The 21,613-nt window shown below is 41.3% G+C and overlaps 1 protein-coding gene, 1 long non-coding RNA gene and 1 pseudogene across 8 annotated transcripts in view; all 3 read left to right on the top strand.

The window, feature by feature from the left end:
- The window catches only part of LOC134098103 (sterile alpha motif domain-containing protein 9-like), a 52,219-nt gene extending 31,821 nt beyond the window's left edge, over nucleotides 1–20,398 (top strand). For all 7 annotated transcript variants that reach the window (XM_062551055.1, XM_062551052.1, XM_062551050.1 and 4 more), the window contains one exon: nucleotides 15,060–20,398. In XM_062551055.1, the coding sequence (XP_062407039.1) occupies nucleotides 15,060–19,720 (4,661 nt within the window). In that variant the 3' untranslated portion in view covers nucleotides 19,721–20,398. The remainder of the gene's footprint in view (nucleotides 1–15,059) is intronic.
- The window catches only part of LOC134098370 (cytochrome P450 2K1-like), a 298,065-nt pseudogene that overhangs the window by 140,803 nt on the left and 135,649 nt on the right, over nucleotides 1–21,613 (top strand).
- LOC134098104 (uncharacterized) lies at nucleotides 7,129–12,075 on the top strand. The gene is made up of 3 exons (XR_009941007.1): nucleotides 7,129–10,959; nucleotides 11,123–11,204; nucleotides 11,317–12,075. It is a non-coding gene; the product is annotated as an uncharacterized LOC134098104 (long non-coding RNA).

Raw genomic sequence — 21,613 nt, 5'->3', positions numbered from 1 at the left:
CTATCTGTGACTATTATCGATAGCAATAACGCACAAGCCCACCAAATTTGGTTCATTTTCGTGAATGAGTGTGTCAACCACAACAGACAATGCGCTAGGTGGCGCTATACAGTCTCTAAAACACCCTTGGCCAAAGCGCTGTCTCTGAATAGCTATAGCAATAACACACATGCCCACCAAATTTGGTTCATTTTCCTGAATGTATGCGTCAACAACAACACACAATCTGCTAGGTGGCGCTATAGTCCCTAAGCCACACTCTAGGCCAGAGCTCTGTTTCTGACTAGCGACAGTAATAACAAACAAGCTCACCAAATTTGTTTCATTTTCGTGAATGTATGTCAACCACAACAGGTAACACACTAGGTGGCGCTATAGAGTCCCTAAGCCACACCCTCGGCCAGAGCTCTGTCTCTGAATAGCTATAACAAAACACATGCCCACCAAATTCGGTTCATTTTTGTGAATGTTTGTGTCAACCACAACAGACAATGTGCTAGGTGGCGCTATAGAGTCCTTAAGCCACACCCTAGTCCAGAGCTCTGTCTTTAACTAGCAAAAACAATAACACACGAGCCCACCAAATTTGGTTAATTTTCGTGAATGTTTGTGTCAACCACAACAGACAATGCGCTAGGTGGCGCTATAGAGTCCTTAAGCCACACCCTAGGCCAAAGCTCTGTCTCTGACTACCGATAGCAATAACACACAAGTCCACCAAATTTGGTTCATTTTCGTGAATGTATGTGTCAACCACAATAGACAACGCACTAGGTGGCGCTATATAGTCCCTATGCCACACCCTAGGCCAAAGCTCTGTCTCTGACTAGCCATAGCAATAACACACAAGTCCACCAAATTTGGTTAATTTTCGTAAATGTTTGTGTCAACCACAACAGATAACGTGCTGCTAGGTGGCGCTATAGAGTCCCAAAGCCACACCTTACGCCAGAGCTCTGTCTCTGACTAGCAGAAGCAATTCCACATGTAGCTGCCAAATTACATCCAATTTACAACCTTTTTTCTGCCTATAACACCAACTTCCTGTTTCTTAATAAAACACCATAATTCAAACCTTCGCCATTTCGATATACTTTTGAAATTCAAAAATCTGGTCGCAATTCCTCTCGGGCAACCCCTCAAGATCATTTTAGTGCTTATATGACATGATTTCGATAAACCGTCTAGGAGAAGTGTTTCAAAATATGTGATGTGCAAAAATCATAATCATAATCATAACACAAATTCTTCTAAGATTTACTATATCGTTAAAATGTAAAAGTTGTTCAGATTAATACAACACATATGCTTACCAAATTTGGTTCATTTTCGTGCATGTATGTGTCAACCACAACAGAAACCGCGCTAGGTGGCGCTATAGAGTCCCTGAGCCACACCCTTTGCCAGAGCTTTGTCTCTGAGTAGCGTTACCAATTCCACATCTAACTGCCGAATTTCAAGAGTTTTAGAGCATGCCAAGTTGGTGAAAAAAGGCCAAACATGACCTGTAAGAGGAAGTCACGGGAATAATAATAATAATCTGAGCAGAAGCAATAGGGCCTTGCACCTACGGTGCAGCCGCTGCTTCAGCGGCCGCACCTCGGTGCTCGGGCCCTAATAATAATAATCTGAGCAAAAACAATAGGGCCTTGCACCTACGGTGCAGCCGCTGCTACAGCGGCCGCACCTCGGTGCTCGGGCCCTAATAATAATCTGAGCAAAAACAATAGGGCCTTGCACCTACGGTGCAGCCGCTGCTACAGCGGCCGCACCTCGGTGCTCGGGCCCTAATAATCTGAGCAAAAACAATAGGGCCTTGCACCTACGGTGCAGCCACTTTCAGTGGCCGCACCTCGGTGCTCGGGCCCTAATAATCTGAGCAAAAACAATAGGGCCTTGCACCTACGGTGCAGCCACTTTCAGTGGCCGCACCTCGGTGCTCGGGCCCTAATAATAATCTGAGCAAAAACAATAGGGCCTTGCACCTACGGTGCAGCCACTTTCAGTGGCCGCACCTCGGTGCTCGGGCCCTAAAAACAACTCACAGACAACTTAACTAACCTAAATAACCCGGAAAAATAACAATAACCGACTGACAATTAGACCAACTTGAATATGTTACAAAATACTCACTGAATTGTATTTGCACCTTAGGCTTAATTTGATCATTTTAATTAACCCTGTCTCAGCTTGATACTAGTTATGCTAGTAGCAAGATAATCATAATCCACATTGTCTTTTGGTCAGACTTATAATTTTTAACATAAACTGTTTCCTAACATTTTTGAGGAAATGCAAAGTGTGCATGCTTGATCCAAGCATTACAGCTGTACCTCATTTTTCAATATTGAAAAATGTGATTCGGGTCAAAAGTTATGTGCATTACCACACAAACATCCGAAACAGCAAAACACAATTTTGCTAGATGCAGAACCCCCTAAAGGTCAAAGGGCACTAAATTGTATGTGTGTCCTCACGATGTCTGAGGAAGGGCTGTTGGCCCGAAACGTCACAATGTGGTGAATAAAAGAAAGAAAGAAATAATATTGGAGCCTTGGTGTGCGGACTTTTTTGTTCTTTTTTACTGTCCTCACGATGGAGTCACGAGCCTGTATCAGTTTTGTTTTGATAGATGAAAGTGTTGCTGCGATACAGTATGATGTTAGTTTCTTTTTGGACTTTGCTGCAGATTTTGATTGGCTGTGACGAGCAAATGCTTTCAAAGGTGTATATGACTTATAGTCCCTTTCCCACATAACTTCTAGAAGTTACCCGGACATATTTACCCGGGTGAGGCACGACACGGACGTTTCCCACATGAGCTTTATGTCCGAGTGAGATACGGGTAATTCTGTTCACACTAGACCCGAGTAATAGCCGCAAGGGGTGGGGCAATGTCAGCACTTGCAGGGGGAGGGAGATGACGCTAAATAAATGCGTTGTTGTGCTGTGTTGCCTGGATGATACGAACTTACATCAGATCCAAAACATCATGAAACAACAGAAGTAGTTAGCTCGCTAGTCAGCGGGAGCTGGCATAGAGGAAAAAATAGCTAACGCCAGGACCACAGGCTATAAACAAAGCTCTACTTCAACCCTCTCAGTGGGGTGTCCTACGAAGCACGTTAGACAAATCTAGGTTATCTAGACATATCGAGGCTGCACAAAGCCTCAACTCGGGTATTAAGTTAAGTGATCCTACGACAGCAGGTATGTGATAAATTTGTCAAACTAGGCTTTCAGCTCAGATCTGTGCGCGTTCTCGTGGTTGAGGTGATTTTGACCAATCGGGAAACGTGGAGACGCACAAGACAGCCTAGGTTTAAAAACGATTACTTCCGCATTTATGAGCGATAGCGAAATCTAGGGTGGTCTTTTTTAGTGTCTAACCTATAACATCAAAAAGTCGATGGTCATCAGATATTGTATGGCATGCATGTCCATAGTAGTGACATATTTGCACGCACAACATAGTTAAAAGCGCCTTCGAGATTCAAAATGTTTGCAGAGGCGGGGCTGGACTTGTTCAAAGTATGACAGATAAGCACACGTGAGAGAACTTCGTTTTTCAAGGTAATGGATTGGTTAGAATTGGTCAGAGGGCGGTGATATTTCACGATTTGAGCTATAACTAAGCACATAACCCGCTCCCGACCAGGTTTGGTTGCGAGCATAAGAAACCATGGTGATACAGCGACGCTAAAACAAATCCACTTTCATATGACAGCATACCCTGGTTTTGAGCGCAACATACCTCGCTAAGCCACTAATCGAGCTTCGTAGGACACCCCACTGGTATAAACATCCAACATAACAAATTAATAGAAAATAATGACACACCCGTGGGGTGTCCTACGAAGCAAGTTAGACAAATCTAGGATCTGTTTCGACCTCACTCTGACCGTCACTACGGTCTAAAAAGGGAATGATCACCCCTTTTTAGACCGTAGTGACGGTCATCCCTCGGTCTCACAGATCCATAGTTACATTCGTAACCTACGATCTGTTTCGACCTCACTCTGACCGTCACTACGTTCTAAAAAGGGGTGATCATTCCCTTTTTAGACCGTAGTGACGGTCATCCCTCGGTCTCACAGATCCATAGTTACATTCGTAACCTATGTTATCTAGACATATCGAGGCTGCACAAAGCCTCAACTCGGGTATTAAGTTAAGTGATCCTACGACAGCAGGTATGTGATAAATTTGTCAAACTAGGCTTTCAGCTCAGATCTGTGCGCGTTCTCGTGGTTGGGGTGATTTTGACCAATCGGGAAACGTGGAGACGCACAAGACAGCCTAGGTTTAAAAACGATTACTTCCGCATTTATGAGCGGTAGCGATTGTCTAACCTATAACATCAAAAAGTCGATGGTCATCAGATATTGTATGGCATGCATGTCCATAGTAGTGACATATTTGCACGCACAACATAGTCAAAAGCGCCTTCGAGATTCAAAATGTTTGCAGAGGCGGGGCTGGACCTGTTCAAAGCATGACATATTAGCACACGTGAGATAACTTCGTTTTTCAAGATAATAGATTGGTTAGAATTGGTCAGAGGGCGGTGATATTTCACGATTTGAGCTATAAGTAAGCACATAACCCGCTCCCGACCAGGGGCCTATTTCACAAAACCAGAGTAAGTAGATCCAAGATAAGTGACGACACACGCGGTTGACCAAGCCTGGTCAAAGTAAACATGCAAAACACGTTTCACTAATGCTGAGCGCAGATGAGTTGAGGCGGCTAGGTCAAGCCAGGTGTAAGTTATTCGGTATGTGTGCGCGTTCTCGTTTCTCCTCCAAATAACTCACGGTTGGAATAAAAAAGACGCGAAAAATAGCGTCTTGCACACAAAGTGAACAACCGCTTTTGATATAGATTAACAACGAGGTAAAGTTGTAGTTTTTTGGATGGGAATCATGATTATTTCTGTTACATAGCGGGAGTAGGTGTGGCAGACCAAGTGAATGCAAATGTACGTATGCACCCACGTGTGAGAGCTTCCTTGTCTCGGCACGCAACGTCATTAAGAAAGCGCTTTGCCACCGCAAAGATGCACACAGTATGACTATATATATCTTAATTAGTTGAAAACACCTTTGAAAAATGTCCCCTCCACTTCCAATAAACTACTAGGCTATTCATCAAACGTCCGTCAAAAAATAAGCAAACAAGGAGTATGTTATTAATTATAAGGCCACCATAATTTAAATAACATCCATATGGTATTAGGCAGACATTCTGCTGTGTTTTGCGAGTAAATGCAAGTAGCAAATAATATATAAATGGAATACAGCTCTTTGAAAAAATCGCATGGAGGTCTGATTTGAATGACATCTAGCTGAACCAATCAGATCATGCAATTACCATTAGAATTAACTTAGCTTGGCTGTTAGCCTGGTCGGGAGCAGGCTAGCTTCCAAGTATAAATTCCCATGGTAACTTATATGTGATCTCTTCTGTGAAACCAAGTCAAGGCTATGTTCATCCAGGATAACCCAGTAAGCCTGTCTAAATCCCCTATCTTGGTTTTGTGAAATACCCCCCTGGTTTGGTTGCGAGCATAAGATACCATGGTGATACAGCGACGCTAAAACAAATCCACTTTCGTATGACAGCATACCCTGGTTTTGAGCGCAACCTACTTCGCTACAACTTTGGCATAGGCTATTCAACAATAAAGATAACCTACGTTTGTAAATTAAAAGGGTTCACTCTGAAATATTTTTTCGGTGGTCATAAAATAAATTGGTAGCCTATATATTGTCCTGGGAGTATTGGGAGAAAACCTAGCCTTGTCTCCCATAAGCATATAGTTCTGCCAAAGTGTTTGTGAAATATAATTAGCCTATCTGAAATGCAATATTGGCTTTCAATATGTCATTTCATATTTAATTTCTGTAATACAGTTGGTTTGATATCCGAACTACATGCATAATTAATTAGACTATATGAAGCGGTTTTAATTATTATAGCCTTTACAGAATTAGGCTATAGGCTGGCTTGCCTTGCATCGTATAGCACACTGACAGCCTGCCTACTGTCACTGAAGCTACTGTAGCCTATATGACCCTTAATAATGATGCCTTTCATTAAAGAGTATAACTAAACATGGCAATATTAATGTGTTAACATAGTCTATGTAAATTCATCGCATGGGAACCGAACCCGAGAACACGCAAAACATGCCTCGATTGTTCTCCTGTCACGCTGCGCATGACACCCAGTGTTGCCAACTATTTCAAATGGAAAGTAGCTAAAGCCAGCTCCAAAAGTCGCCAAATGTCGCTAGATGACGTCACACGCTAATTTGCATATCAATTACGTCATTACGTCGTGCCCCCCCCCCAAAAAAAAAAAAAAAACGTTGAGGGCCCTTTAATAACTATGTATGCCTGTTTGCTTTTCTCATAGGCTACTCATACAGTAGACATTGCCTATAGGCAACTTTAGAGCCCATTTCAAATATATTTCGTTTAATATGTTAATTGATACACTCTACACTTCTGTATAGGCTACTTTGCTATCTTGTCACATCAGAATGAAATTAGGCTACGTGGCTGAAAAGCAGTAATTTCCTACCTATTCCCTGCATCTGCTTTTCACTGATTGAAGCCTGATAACTTTATAACATTATGTGAATCTCACAAGGTTATGGTTCCCGCTTCACTTATGGATACAATGTTTAATTGTGGCTCTATCACACGGTCAGCCTATCACTGAAAACAGAAGTTGCGTGATCACCGTTTTATTTAGCCTACTTTCATTTTGCGTCATAGGCTATCACGCCAATAATTAAATAAAATGGCAGGGGTTGGCCAGGATTAGCTGACAGATCTGTAGCCTAATGCTTGCTTGTAGTTCTTGGAAGCTATACTTTTGTCCGAGCTCAACTACTGCTGCCGTTTGAGCGTCCAGAATCCAGACCGCTGTCTTGCATTTGCTGCCACTGAGCAGAGCAGCCACATACTCGTTTAAAGAACGCGGCTGCGTGTAGAACGTCACTCGTACCGAACGTTTTGCCTAATGAATATTCATGAATCTTCCCCTACCATCCTGTAAAAAAAAAATTTGCGGTGCGCACACAGCTGGGTATGGAGAGGGAGGGAGAGGCGGCCGGGGTCGGGAGAGGGAGGGAGAACGAGAGCTCAGAGCTGCGTGAAGTGCATTGACGACTCAGACAAGGAAAGGGGAAAAGTCGCCAGACACACGAAAAAGTCGCCAGATTTGTTGTCAGTCGCTAGATAAGATTTGCAGTCGCCAGAGACGGCCAAAAGTCGCTAAATCTAGCGACAAAGTCGCTAAATTGGCAACACTGATGACACCACGAAAGACGTACATTGCGCAGAGCCGCAAGATTCCTTGGACCACACACATATCAAGTTCAAACAATGTAAGTTGCATAATTTTCAGAAATTCATTTAAACTAGCGGATAGGTAGCCTTAATCAATGCTTGCAACACTGTCGGAAAAAAGTTTCTCCTTCTATTTTTTAAGTTGTAGGCTACAGGTGACGAAAGCACAGGTTGACGGAACCAACGGTTTGGGACTCGTTTTCCGACTGGTGTTTTTTATTTGCAACACAGATTAATTTAGCTCGGCAGTTAGCCTGCCATCGACCAGTGGGGCATACTACGAATCTCGATTAGTGGGTTAGCGAGGTATGTTGCGCTCAAAGCCAGGGTATGCTGTCATACGAAAGTGGATTTGTTTTAGCGTCGCTGTATCACCATGGTATCTTATGCTCGCAACCAAACCTGGTCGGGAGCAGGTTATGTGCTTAGTTATAGCTCAAATCGTGAAAAATCACCGCCCTCTGACCAATTCTAACCAATCCATTATCTTGGATAACGAAGTTATCTCACGTGTGCTAATCTGTCAAACTTCGAACAGGTTCAGCCCCGCCTCTGCAAACATTTTGAATCTCGAAGGCGCTTTTAACTATGTTGCGCGTGCAAATATGTCACTACTATGGACGTGCATACCATGCAATATTTGATGACCATCGATTTTTTGATGTTATGGGTTAGACACTAAAAAAGACCACCCTAGATTTCTGTGCCGTTCATAAATGCGGAAGTAATCGTTGGTTAACCGAGGCTGTCTTGTGCGTCTCCACGTTTCCCGATTGGTCAAAGTCACCCCAACCACGAGAACGCGCACAGATCTGAGCTGAAAGCCTAGTTTGATAAATTCATCCTTGAGTGAGTTTCGTAGTACCACTCAACTCTGATTGCGACTTTCGTTTTTAGCAATCCAGGTTATCCAAAGAAAACCTGGTTATGTTCAACGAGATTCGTAGTATACCCCACAGGTTAGTTCAGAAGCATATGTTACCCCAGCAACTCAGCTGAGATTCCTGTTAGCAGGAGTAATGGAACCGAGCTCTCTCTAAAATTAGCGAGGCTTATCAAAGTTAGCCGCGATTTACGGTTAGCTCGCTTGATGGAATACCCCCTTGGTCGGGAGCAGGTTATGTGCTAAGTTATAGCTCAAATCGTGAAAAACTACCGCCCTCTGGCCAATTCTAACCAATCCATTATCTTGAAAGACGAAGTTATCTCACGTGTGCTAATCTGTCATACTTAGAACAAGTTCAGCCCCGCCTCTGCAAACATTTTGAAACTCGAAGGCGCTTTTAACTAGGTTGCGCGTGCAAATATGTCACTACTATGGACGTGCATACCATGCAATATTTGATGACCATCGATTTTCTGATGTTATGGGTTAGACACTAAAAAAGACCACCCTAGATTTCTCTGCCGCTCATAAATGCGGAAGTAATCGTTGGTTAACTGTCTTGTGCGTCTCCACGTTTCCCGATTGGTCAAAGTCACCCCAACCACGAGAACGCGCACAGATCTGAGCTGAAAGCCTAGTTGGACAAATTCATCCTTGAGTGAGTTTCGTAGTACCACTCAACTCTGATTGCGACTTTCGTTTTTAGCAATCCAGGTTATCCAAAGAAAACCTGGTTATGTTCAACGAGATTCGTAGTATACCCCACCGGTGTTCTCGTCTGTGTTCATACTCGTAGGGCAATGTTTATCGTTACCATGGCAATTTGTACTTTCTGCCTTGCTCTGCAAGCAGGCTTTCTTGCAAAGTGAAAACCAGCGCCCCAAGTGGTTGCGTTCCTATCGAAGAGCAGCTCCAATGTTGAGTCCCATAGACCGACTTTTCAAAAAAATACTACGCAGCTATACCAGCGATCCCCAGATAGCAAACTTCATTGATTTAAAGTTGAAAATTGGTCAGATTGGTTGATGTTTGGTTGAATTTAAAAAGTCAACATCAATTCAATGTTTAAGTGTAATCATAATTTCAACGTTGAAAAACTGGCGTTGAATCAACATTGCTTAAAGGTTGGGTTTCCCATGATTTAAAGTTAAGCATTTCATCAACATTGTTTCAATGTCAATGTTCCGAAGGTATGGGCCAAAGATTCTAGAATAGAGCTTTGGTACGCGCTTTAATCAACCATCCAATCAGCAAGCAGCATTTTATTTGAATTTTCTCCCGGAGGAGTTGGATCCTCTCGCTGCAGTGCAAACGTTAAGAGAAGAAGACGTAGAAGTATCAGCTTAACGTTTGTAAAGGTAAGTTCGACATTTCTCATTTTTTATCGGTCACTATTGAGAAACTAAACTAGAAAAAGTTGTTGAATAGGTTATTCCAAGATGTAGTTCGACCGTGTTGGTGAAATAACTGAATTTGGTGTTCGTTAGTGCTAACATCATTATGCTAGTGAGTTAGATTAGCTAGCTATTATGTTAATATTCGTTTTTAGACTTGAAGTTGGAAAGGTTGCTATTGATTCACGGTTAAATTGTTATCGATACGTGGATGGTTAGTCTAGTGTTGGTTGGTTGGTTACCATTAACAGGTACATCCATTTTGAAGATTGGAGCACCAGAACTAACTGCTAACCGTTAGCTTCGTAGCAGCTAATAGCTAGCAGAGCTCCAGCCCCTGCCGTGACCCAGCTTTCCCGAAGGGAGCTCTCAACACCTGGGACCGTTGATCCGCTGAGCTCGGTAGCAAGAGTGCTATGAATATTACCGACACACGTAAAAGAATGATCTGCATATGCGTTGGCGACTCTGGTCGTAGGTGTGACCCACTGTTTCACTGACTAGCTAATCAGAAAACCATCGTCAAATATTGCCTTTCAAACAATTTCAAACCACTCGTCAGCCAGCGCTTTTGCTGCCCAAACTTCTAAAACGTAGGCAATCATTTTTCACTGCTAGCAATCCTCGTGGGTCGTGGAGGGCTCGTCAGTCAGCTCTTCCCATATGGAAAATATAGAAAGAACTTATATGCCAGCAATGTGTCTTATATACAAAACTTGTATGGTTTACTCTTGAAAGTGGCCCCTTTCTCGTTTTCCTCATACAACGTCATATTATAGCTGCTAGTCCTTACAGGTTACAATGTTTTATGTTTCAGGTTACACAGATTTAGCAAGGATCTTATAATGGTTTCACTGGCATATAAACCTGATATGAGTAAATCATAAACGTTTTGTATATAAAACACATTGCTGGCATATAAGTTTTTCTATATCTTTTCCGTATGGGTTTTGCTCACAACAATTCTCATTTTGGTAGATTGTGGTCGTCTTAAATATCCATATAATGTCATGTCTCATGACCGGTCTCATTGACAGTGGTCTTCTGTCACCACTGTATCCCCAAATTATTGTTTCTATCTTTTTGTTGCATAGCTACAGCTCACTTCATCATCCTAGGTATGCCACAGCTTCCCCCCCACACACTCCCATTTGAAACTCCAAATATATGCCTAAAGTGTCCCCTCTTCTTTCTCCTTGTGCAGATGTCCTGGCTCTCAACAAAGGCACCAGACAGGATTGTTTTTTCTCTTGCATAAGCACTTCCTGATGTCCACTACACTCTTTTCTCAATCTTCTCCAGTCTTTTGCAAACTGTGGTAAGTATCCTCAAATTCTTGTTTCTATCTTTTTGTTATATAACTTCTACATATCACCTCACCTCATCATCCTAGGTTTGCCACAGCGATATCTTCCTCCCTCTCTCTATTTGAAACTCCACATGTATGCCAAAGGTGTTCCCTCTTCTTTTTCCTTATGCAGATGTTCAGATGTCCTATAAGCCTGACTTCCTGATGTCCACTACACTCCGTTCTCAACCTTCTCCGGTCTTCTGCAAACTGTGGTAAGTATCCCTTCATTTGTTGCACAACTTCATCAAACTTTATTCTTTTTAGCTCATTCCTTTTTTTTTCTTGACACGTGTGTTTTCTGTGCTCTCTCCTTTTAATAATCAGAATGCCTCCTTGTGTTGGATTCATGATGTTCACCATACTGCACGGCCGACTTTTTTCTTCGCAAGCTATGGAAAGAAACTCTGTTCAGCTCATGAAACGGACTGTTCACATTTTTTTACTTTTGTGGAGGAAGCAGGGTATCCTGGTAATTTAATTTTGCAGCTACTATGCTCTCGTATATAGGCCCAACAAAGAGAGAAATCTGAACTGGCAAAGCTGCTCTATATGCATCACAGGTCGATATTGTTGACCTTCACAAATCAGTTTCAGTTGTACATTTAGATAATTCCAAACATTGATGTCAACACACTGCTGTTCTTGTACCTAATAATAACTTTGAGTTAGTCATGGCAAAATGTGTGCGAAATATGTGATGGTTGACTTCAAAGTAAGCACTCATGTTTGACACATTGAACTTGTAGTAGAGTTGTTTGCATTAATTGAACAGGCCATCTTTGTTTTTTTGTATGTGAAGGTCATTAACAAGGAATAAAATGATTGTTTCGTATTAAACACCTTTGTTATTCATTTTGCTTAGTGAGACTTGAGACAAATGTTAAGCCAACTTGAATTCATGGTTATTATGGCAATGGTATGTTTGGGGAACTGTGCTTTTTTTATTACTTAAAATCTTCATTTTTACTGTTCAAAGCGCAGTTTGTTGCACTGTATTTATTACGGACATGTTAGGCCAGCCGATACAACCTTTACCGGCAGCTGGTTCCAGAACCTCACTGCGTAAGTTAAAGTGTTACGTTGTCCCGGTAACGCGATTTCCTGTTCTAAACAAACGACCTGCATGTGGCATTTTCTATCGCCTCACCGTGTTGTTTATTTCAAAATGAAAATAAATTAATTGGAAACGGTAAAAATCACTATCATGTCGAGGCGTTTATGTATGCTTCTGTTGTTCTGTAGCCTACACCAGAAGCATACATACACGCCTCGACATGGTAGTGACTTTCACCGCTTAAAATTAATTTATTTTCCTTTTGAGATAAACAACACGAAAATGTCACTTTCTGGTCGTTTGTTTAGAACAGCAAATCGCGTTACCGGGACAACGTAACACTTTAACTTACGCAGTGAGGTTCTGGAACCAGCTGCCGGTAAAGCATGTTTATGACACATTTTCAATGTTGAATCAACCAAATTTCAATAATGGTACCATTGAATGAGGACTGAATCAGTGTTGAATCAACGTTTGATTATCATTGAAATTTCAATGTAATTTCAACGGCAATCACATCTGGTTGAATCAACGTTGAATCCACGTTTTAGATGATTGAAATGGTGATGTTGTTTCAACGGCAATCTCATCGAGCGCTTTCAATGTCGAAACAACTTCGGAGTTCAATGCAGATTCAACGAATCCTTTCAACGTTGATTCAATGCCATTATCCACCAAAAATATTTTTCAGTCTGCATACTGTAATAATCTACTAACTGTGAAAATATCAGACCCTATTTCGCCTTATTTAAAAAAAAACGTAATTGCTCGTTTCATTTCATAAATGGACTACAACTTCAAGTGACGTGACACCCTTCCACGACGTTACTCACCTAGCATGGTTTGTTTATTAGCCTGTTAGCTAGTTGGTTAGTTAGTAGACAATCACACTTACTGCCAGCTCTTGTGTGAGTAGGAGCACAACACAAGTTATCCCAACATAAAGGTAATTACCACGCGGTTTACATCGCTCTCTGTTATTACAAAAATATGATAAGCCAGTTAAGCAAATTGCCGTTTTAATCAGTTGGAGATGAAGCGCCCAAACTGGTGACGTCAAATGCTACTGTAGCTAGCTACTGTAGTTCGTTATCACCATGTTACAAACAAACTCAAAACAATTAAACTGATCCTAAAAAATAAAGTATGACCACTCGAAGCAATAGAGCTGACCTACATGAATAGCATATTGAAGGCATTTAACTAACTTCCCATTGTGGGCCGAGATATATTTTTTCTAAAAGAAAATCCCATCCACTCCCGCTAGCCTCTAGGAACGCAACCACCAGATGGCCATGAGATTACTTTCCCTCCCTATGGGCTGCAAGGGCGCATTTCTATACGTCATCGGTACGCCCCCCATCTCTACCCAGAACTGTGCCGGCTGCGTTCCCACCTAAGCGCACCCGGGTAACATCTAGAAGTAGTACTAGGGGGCTAGTAGGGTGAGTTCCGGGTAAGAAAATACCCGAGTTTTGCGTTCCCACATACAGCCACCCGTTTGACATCCGGATGTCTCGCTCATGTGGGAAAGGGACTTTATAAGAGCCAAATAGGGAATAGTTCATTTGAATTTATAATTTAGTTTAAAACAGTTAAAATGGTAAAAAGTATTTTTGAAAATTCATCAGATGTGTATTGTTTTAAAATGCATAATTTGGTAATGTTTAAGTCTGATAACTTTGCAGTACTTGAGCTTCCAATTTGATATCTCAACGTCATAGCGTAATTGATTGGACGTAATTAGTTTAGTTTGAAGTCAGAGACGTTGGAAGCAGCAGTTTTTTGACCGTGCGAGCCATGTCTGTATAATTTTATGTTTTTATAAGTAAACATTTTCAAAAGAAGATTTTTTGGTTTCCTCGCATTTCAAATACTGGTTGTAATTAGACTGACTTCAAAAGGTACGTGGTACAGAAGACTTAGGACCAACAAGGTGCCACTACAGAAGGGTAGTTTTATTTTTAACATTACTCTATCAACACAAATATTTACATCGATAGTCTGGCGTTACAATATATTTGCATCGGGTATACTGTGGATTGAATAAGACTGTTTTTAGTGGCAGCCTAGCACAGACCGTTTACTTGTGCTAACTCTGCAACTTGGGGCAGCTGTGGCCTACTGGTTAGGGCTTCGAGCTTGTAACCGGAGGGTTGCCGGTTTGATCCCCAACCAGTCCATGGCTGAAGTGCCCTTGGGCCCGTGCCGCTGTATGAAGGCAGCTCACTGCTCCAGGTTAGTGTGTTCACCTCATTGTGTGTTCACTGTGTGCTGTGTGTGTTCATTAATTCTCGGTTGGGATAAATGCAGAGACCAAATACCTTGTATATGCAAATATACATGGCCAATAAGCCTGATTTGATTTAGAGGGATGAAACGTGTAAAACGTGAAACAGTGTAGACTTGAATAGCTACATAAACTCAATGTTAGGACTATTCAAATATTGGTTTTACATACACGACCCACATACAGTACACTCACAACTTTGCTTTGGAGTCGTGCATAGACACACTGAAGCACTGAAATTATGATATTTTACCACATCTGCTTGCTGCTCTGTGGCCACCAGCAACAGGACAGTACAGTTATTGCTCTAACTGCCTCTCTCTGTGGGACACATTTTGAGAACCATAGATTATATCCTCAAATGCTTTGTGTTTTCCCCTTGCCAAAAATATTCAGTTTAATATGCTGAAATATTAAGCAATACATGAATCACACATACGTGAGTGTTTTCACATTGTTCTTATGCACTGAAAATGATTAAATATCCATAAGAGGGACTTTATGAACTTATTAGGCTCACAAAGTTTTTGGGAAACCCTGCTTTGAACCCTTCTAAACTTTTTTCATTTTAGTTTCTAGAAAGTGTTATTAAATTAAATAGAATTTTGCACACTGTGAATTAGTGGTGGCTTAGTGAGAATGTATAATTTTAATATGGTACAAATGAAATAGCTCATATTGTGTTTTCATTAGTATTATCATTTTCTTTTCCTGTCTTTTTAGAGGATATAATAAAGTTGCCCATTGAGAAATGGACAGAGGACCAAGTGAGCTCCTGGCTACGTGGCATAGGAGTAAAGGAGAAGTACATTAGCAAGCTCTGTGATGAGGAAGTGGATGGACCTGTCCTCCGGGACATAACTGAAGACTATCTTGTAAAGAAAACAGGAATGAAATCAGGCCAAGTTTTTTTGATCCTCAACAACAGAGACCAGCTCATACAACCAATTAAAAAAACACAAAAGGTAAAAGGAAAACAGCAACGACCCACAGAAAAAGAAATCACAGGGGGTCCAAAGGATGAAGACAAGCCAAGAATGGGAAAAGAGACAGAAAACCCATCTATGGTTTGCAAATCCAGAATCCAGAAAGCTGCAGAAGAACCACAACCTGACCAAACACCTCCCGAGGAGGACAAAACAAATCCTGTAAAGGAGACCGTGGTCGTGCCACTCACAAAGAGGGACTGTAAACCCAGACCGTTCGGGAAAGTGGGCATTAATTTCACATATATCAGTTCCAATATCCTTCAGCCTGAAACGGGCATTTTTGATCTTATTTCTCCCTGTCATGAATACAAATCATTTGACATTGCTTCCAAATTAGATCGCCCTAGATTACAGGCAAAGTTAGCTAAGGAAATCCTCAAATTTGGTACTGGTTGCATGAACATCAGATCTAATGGCACAATCCATTTTGGAGTTATGGATAGTAGGGAGGACACAGGCTACGTCCATGGTGAAATTATTGGCATACCAGTGACAGACAAAGACATTTATGTCAATGCTCTAGATCACATAGAGAAATGTTACTCTCGTTATTCTGAAGATGCTCGGAAGTGCATACGTCCGCCAGTGTTCATTGAGGTCATTGACGTACATACAGGTGAGAATAGGTGTGTTGTAGAAGTTGACATTGTACCCTTACTAAGCATTGTGAAGAACAAAGTGTATACTGTTCGCCTGCCAAACTTTAATGAGAGCTCCAACAAGATCGTATATGAGAAGGAGGCTGTCTATTGTAGAGTGGGTGCTTCAACCCAGCCAATGGAAGACCGAGATGAGTTTTACCAGCGGGTCTCTACTCGGGATGCACAAAGAGAGGCTGCAGAGAACCATCAGTGTGTCACCATGCCAGAAGCCTGCCCAGATCTGGGGAGGAAACTCACAATGCTTATTACAGATGGGAACAAATATATTGAAAAGGGCACATGGTTCATCCTGGTTACAAACAAATTCCGCAGTGAACATTTGAGCAGCATTGACTTTTTGCTGAATATGAGGATCTTCTCTGTCTTTGATTTTGATCCTGATTCCAATTTGTCTGGACTCTGTCAGGAATACCTGAAACATCATGCTGCAAACTTGCAGTTCATGCACAACTACAAAACATCAAGTAGTGTGACCTTAGAAGAACTTCAAAAGAAAATGCATTTCTTTCAACAAACCAACTGGATCTTCTGTAATGGTCGCAATGATTTCAAAGGAGCGGAACCGTGTGATGACAAGACCTGGTTCAAAACTAAAAGGACTCAACTCAAAGAATGTGTGTCACTGATCTGCAAACAGATCCTGCCCAAAGGTACCTTCACATTGATCTTCCTTCTTACTTCTCCAGTTGAGAAACCTCTCCTGCACACCTACAGTGAATTCTTCTCTGACATGGGGAGTCATAAAGACATCATTTGCATTTCAGAATCTGGGGATAACTTTGAAAAATGGCAGAGTTTTGCAGTGGGGAGTTTTTGTGATGAATTCACGGTGAACCAGTATAGTGTTGTCGGGATTAAAATGAGCCATGTTAATGCAACACTTCAGCGTATCCAGTCTGTGGCTCCTCAAACCAAGCATCTACCCACTTATTCAAAGTTAGTGTGTCTCCTTAAGAATCTAGAGGAGGAGAAGATGTATTCACTAGAAATTCTTTATATGGACCACTGTGATGAAACTAGAAAAGACATCATTGAAGCTGAAAAAAAAAACATTGAACAGGACTTCTACCATGGCGGAAAAGCGAGCTGGATGAATTTCTGGCTGGCAGAGAAGGGGCATGTTTCGGAGGTCATTGAAAGGGATGCTTTCCACGAAATCTCAAAAATCCTCAGTGACTGCCTTAATAACAGCGCAGATCAATTGCATGTTCACAGCCTCAACATATTTCATCACCCAGGCAGCGGGGGCAGCACTGTTGCCCGACAAGTCCTGTGGAAAAACCGGGAAAAGCTCAGATGTGCAGTTGTGAAACCATCATGTACTGCTGTCATAGCAGCTGAACATGCATGTCGCCTTCGAACATATGAGGAAAATGACATCCAAAAATGTGTGCCAGTTCTTTTGCTTGCAGAAGACTGCGATGATGATTTTTTAGGTGACTTAAAGAATGAGCTGGAGAATGCTACCAGACAAATTGCACAAGGAACACTGTGCTTCATTGTCCTGAGCTGTAGACGATCCTTTGATGGAGCAAAAAAGTGTAAGGAGGAACCATTTTACAATGTGCAGGTGACTCTCAAGCTATCAGATGTAGAAAAGGAGCAATTTGCCGGTATACTGGAGAAGCTTAAACAAAAATACAAGCCAGAATTCATCTTGACATTTGTTCTGATGAGCAATGGATTTCAAGAAAAGGAGATTTCTAGTTATGTGGGAAATTTTGTGAATCATTTGCTTCAGGACCTTGACCATGACCATCTTGTCGCTCATCTCTTCCTTTATGTGGCACTGCTGAACACTTATGTGCAGGACTCTTTCCTCTCCCGGTCCCATTGTGAAGCTCGATTTATTCGTTCTATACAGCTGGAAAAGTTCCAGTTACTCCAAGGTGATGTTACGGAAGAATTTCACCAGCATGCTTTTGAGGAAGCATTAACTAAGCCGGGAAGACTGGTTTTTATACACCTGAGAGATGAAATAACAAACATTAAATCCATCAGAATCATTCACCCCTTAGTTGCAAAAGAAATACTGCGGCAGCTCTTACGTCAGAAGCAGGAGAGTAAATTGGCTCTGAAACTTCTCCATGATGATGTCTTGTTTGAGCACAGGTTTGGGAGGGGAGACTATGTGAAGTTTCTGCGAGACTTGTTCATGAGGCATGACAGGATCAGCAAAGGAGACGAAGAGGACAGTTTCTTCTCCCCCCTTATTATGCATGTGAGAGATACAGAAAGTTCCGAGATGGCAATTATTCTCCTCGAAGAGGCATACAAGCGTTTTGACAAGGATCCTCTATTTGCTCAACAATTGGCTCGCCTGAATTACAGTCAGGAGAAATTTGAAGAGGCAGAACGTTGGGCTGAACTGGCTGCCGAGAAATTGCCAAACAACCCATCTATTTTACACACCAAAGGCCATGTGTACAGGAAATGGTTCTACAAAAAGGTGTCAGTCCTAAAGAAAGAGAATAAAACAGGAGAAAGAATAGCAGATGCGGTCAGAACTGCTATCAAAGCCATGGATAGCTTTCAGGAGTGTCAGAGAACAGCTATTGCAGCTGTTGAATCTATGAGCAATGCAGGATTTTTTGCAGCAGCTGAAGTGGGATGTCACTTATTGCAGCTATTTTTCACTTCATCTGTGTTCACTAACAAAACAGAATGTATGAAATATTTGCTCACTGACCACATTCCTGACAATTTGAAGAAGCCATGGGAGGATTTTCACAGCAAACTTAAAGATCTTCATAACATCATTCAGACATCTCTGGAGTGGATATCAGAGGACCTAAGCTATTTTCAGACAAACCCAAGTGCAGACGAGGAGGAGACTGAGGTTCAAATAAAGCATCCTAAGACGTGGTTGGTGAGAAAGTCAGTAGAGTTTGGGAAATATTTCAGTGCACACAATGCTCATCCTGAGTCTGGATCAGACATTCCAACCCCTGCCATGACACGCATGAAAATATACCAACTGGGTGGTGGAAACATATCCAACATCTTCTCCATTTTGACTGATTCCAAAAGAAAAAATAAAGTCAAAGTTCTGGAGGACCTCATATGTTTGTACAAACAACTGAGGGGAAAGATGGATAACATGGATCTTGTCAACTATATAGCCTCAAACATCACTCTTAGTTGTCTCTCAACTCAGTCTAAAGCATTGGCCTCTCTTAAAGAGCTTCAAGATCTCAGCCAGAAGTTTCCCAGTGACAAACAGAAATGTCAACCAAATGCTCTCTTCTTACTGACACTCCTGTTCTGGCCCGAAGACCACGACAGTGAAGAAGACAAGGGGAAAAAATATGAATTTGTGTTGTCCGTGGTCAAAGTTCTTACAACCCACTACTTTGACAAAATGAAGGATATTCCCGCAAGAAAAACAAGACCTTACACACATTTTTTCTTGGGAAATGGAAATGGATTGGGAAAGATTGTTCACAAGAGCAAGGTAGAATCCATCACAAAACCCCTGCCAGTGTCAGAGAAGAGAATAAGGTGGTACCATGGAGAGGGGTGGAAGATGGCAGAAACAGCCAAACTGTTGAGACTGATTTCTGGCAGGACAGAAGATGGAAAAATCTATCTGGAAGGCCCTCAAAAGGTTGAATTCATGGTCCCTGCTCTGAATGTAGCATCTCTCCCTTATAGCAATGAAAATGTCACATTTTACTTGGGCTTTACAATGAGGGGCCCTGTGGCATTCAATGTCACCATTAAGAAAAAATGAGGATCAAATGTGACCTGCTTCAGGTGCTATTATACTTGGAAGGAACTGGCAAGAGAGAAGAAATGTGTATGTTTCATATTCTGTCTAGTGGAATCAATCAATAACCATTCACATTTTTCATATAGGCCATTTTGTGATCATGTGTCTATGTCTTTTGATCTCAACAAGCAAGTTATGGCAGTATTTTGGATATGTTCATGTAATCTGAAATCAAATGCATATAGCACATCTGCCTTTTGAATAATTATATTTTGCATTATATCATACAGTCAAAACAATTGACACTTTGCTGAGAATGTCTCATGAGTATACATTGGGACGGTAACCTGCCATTTGTAAGGTCCTTGGAAAGGTACTGTACATTGCACTGAATGTGATTTCTACATTTCCTCTAAATGTGGTTTCTGAATAATTTAAGTGTGTCTATGCTCTTCTGATTGTGAACTGTGACATATTTGTGAAATGGGAAAGATATGAATTATTTTTATTTTTATTTTCTCTTCTACTATTTGTGCCATACATGAAAGTACTGTGTGATGATATGAAGTGTGGATTTTGGATTATGTCACCAAATGTCTTAATATGTAAATGCAACTTTGACCATTAGAATGGAAATGACACTAGAAATAATTAAAGATCTACTGAACAAAACAGATTGTACAGTATACTCAATGACTATAGGGGTTTTACATGGCTTCTTGAATGAAATACAAATAAACCAAAGCATCCTACCACCACTAGATGGTAGCCTTGCACTACCCAGAGAGTTCAGCAAAACCAGATGAAGTCACATTCGTTGATATTTGAACCAAGCACCAACAAAACACCAAAGACTGAACTCATCAGCCCCCTTGTAGTGAAGAGAGAGAGAGAGAGCAGTCACCCCATCTTGTCTTGAAGCCAGTTCTCTGAAGTACCAAACCTGCAGCTTGACCGCAATGCCACAGAGCAAGGACTTGTTATGGCAGTTAGAGCACATATTTAACTGTAGTGATGGTACTCTGTCACACGCGTTGATCAATTTTGTTATATTTTGGGGAGAGGCTTGTCAACTGTTTGTTTGCAGTTCATGGAGCCAGGGCTGTATACTCTAGTGGATAAGGAGATATTTGCTAAATATGACAAAAAATGTGTTATGGGTTAGAATCACTGATGGTACCCTCAAACCCTGCTGCACCTGCGCCTCAATTCAAATTACAAAATGATGCGTCATCAATTATACCAACTGTATTACTACAGTTGAATGTAATACAGTAATTTCCCAACTATTAGCCACTTATTTTTCAAATAAGAAATATTCTTATTTTTAAGATGCTTAAAGAAAGCAACACTGCAGTACTCTTTGAAGAGATTGTTTCGTTTTTAATCACTTTAAATTCTGGAAAGTCTTTTGAGCAGGAGAGTGAAAGGAACTCAGGACCAATGAACGTGTAAAGTGAGCACAAAAGGATATGTTGGTGAGGAGGAACTGCAGCTAGAACTGGACATACTGAGTTTATCCAAACCTTGTTGATTAGGGGATTGATTTTGAAATATCACACTATGAGGAAGCTGTATGTAAATGTCTTCCAAAGGTTAGGCTACAACAGATGATTGTATACATAATTGTTTTGCACATGCTGATAGGTTCCTGTTTTGCACATGATGTAGATTCCCCATCCCTATCCCACTTCTGTCTCAAGATGACCGGAGTTGTTCCTCAAAATAAATAACCTAATAACAAAACAAAGTCAATAAAAGACAGAATTAATGTGATCTTTGGAGGTCCAGATTTGGGGCTTTTCTGTTTAAGATGCAAAGCATGTTTGTAATGCCACAGTGTAGATCAAATTACTTTACATTATGGTGCATACTGTTTTTTTTCTGAAGGTGCCGTTGAGGTTGTTACTCTGT

This window comes from Sardina pilchardus, chromosome 12, assembly GCF_963854185.1.
Source record: "Sardina pilchardus chromosome 12, fSarPil1.1, whole genome shotgun sequence".
Classification (NCBI taxonomy): Eukaryota; Metazoa; Chordata; class Actinopteri; order Clupeiformes; family Clupeidae; genus Sardina; species Sardina pilchardus.
This window is presented reverse-complemented; position numbering and strand designations above follow the sequence as displayed.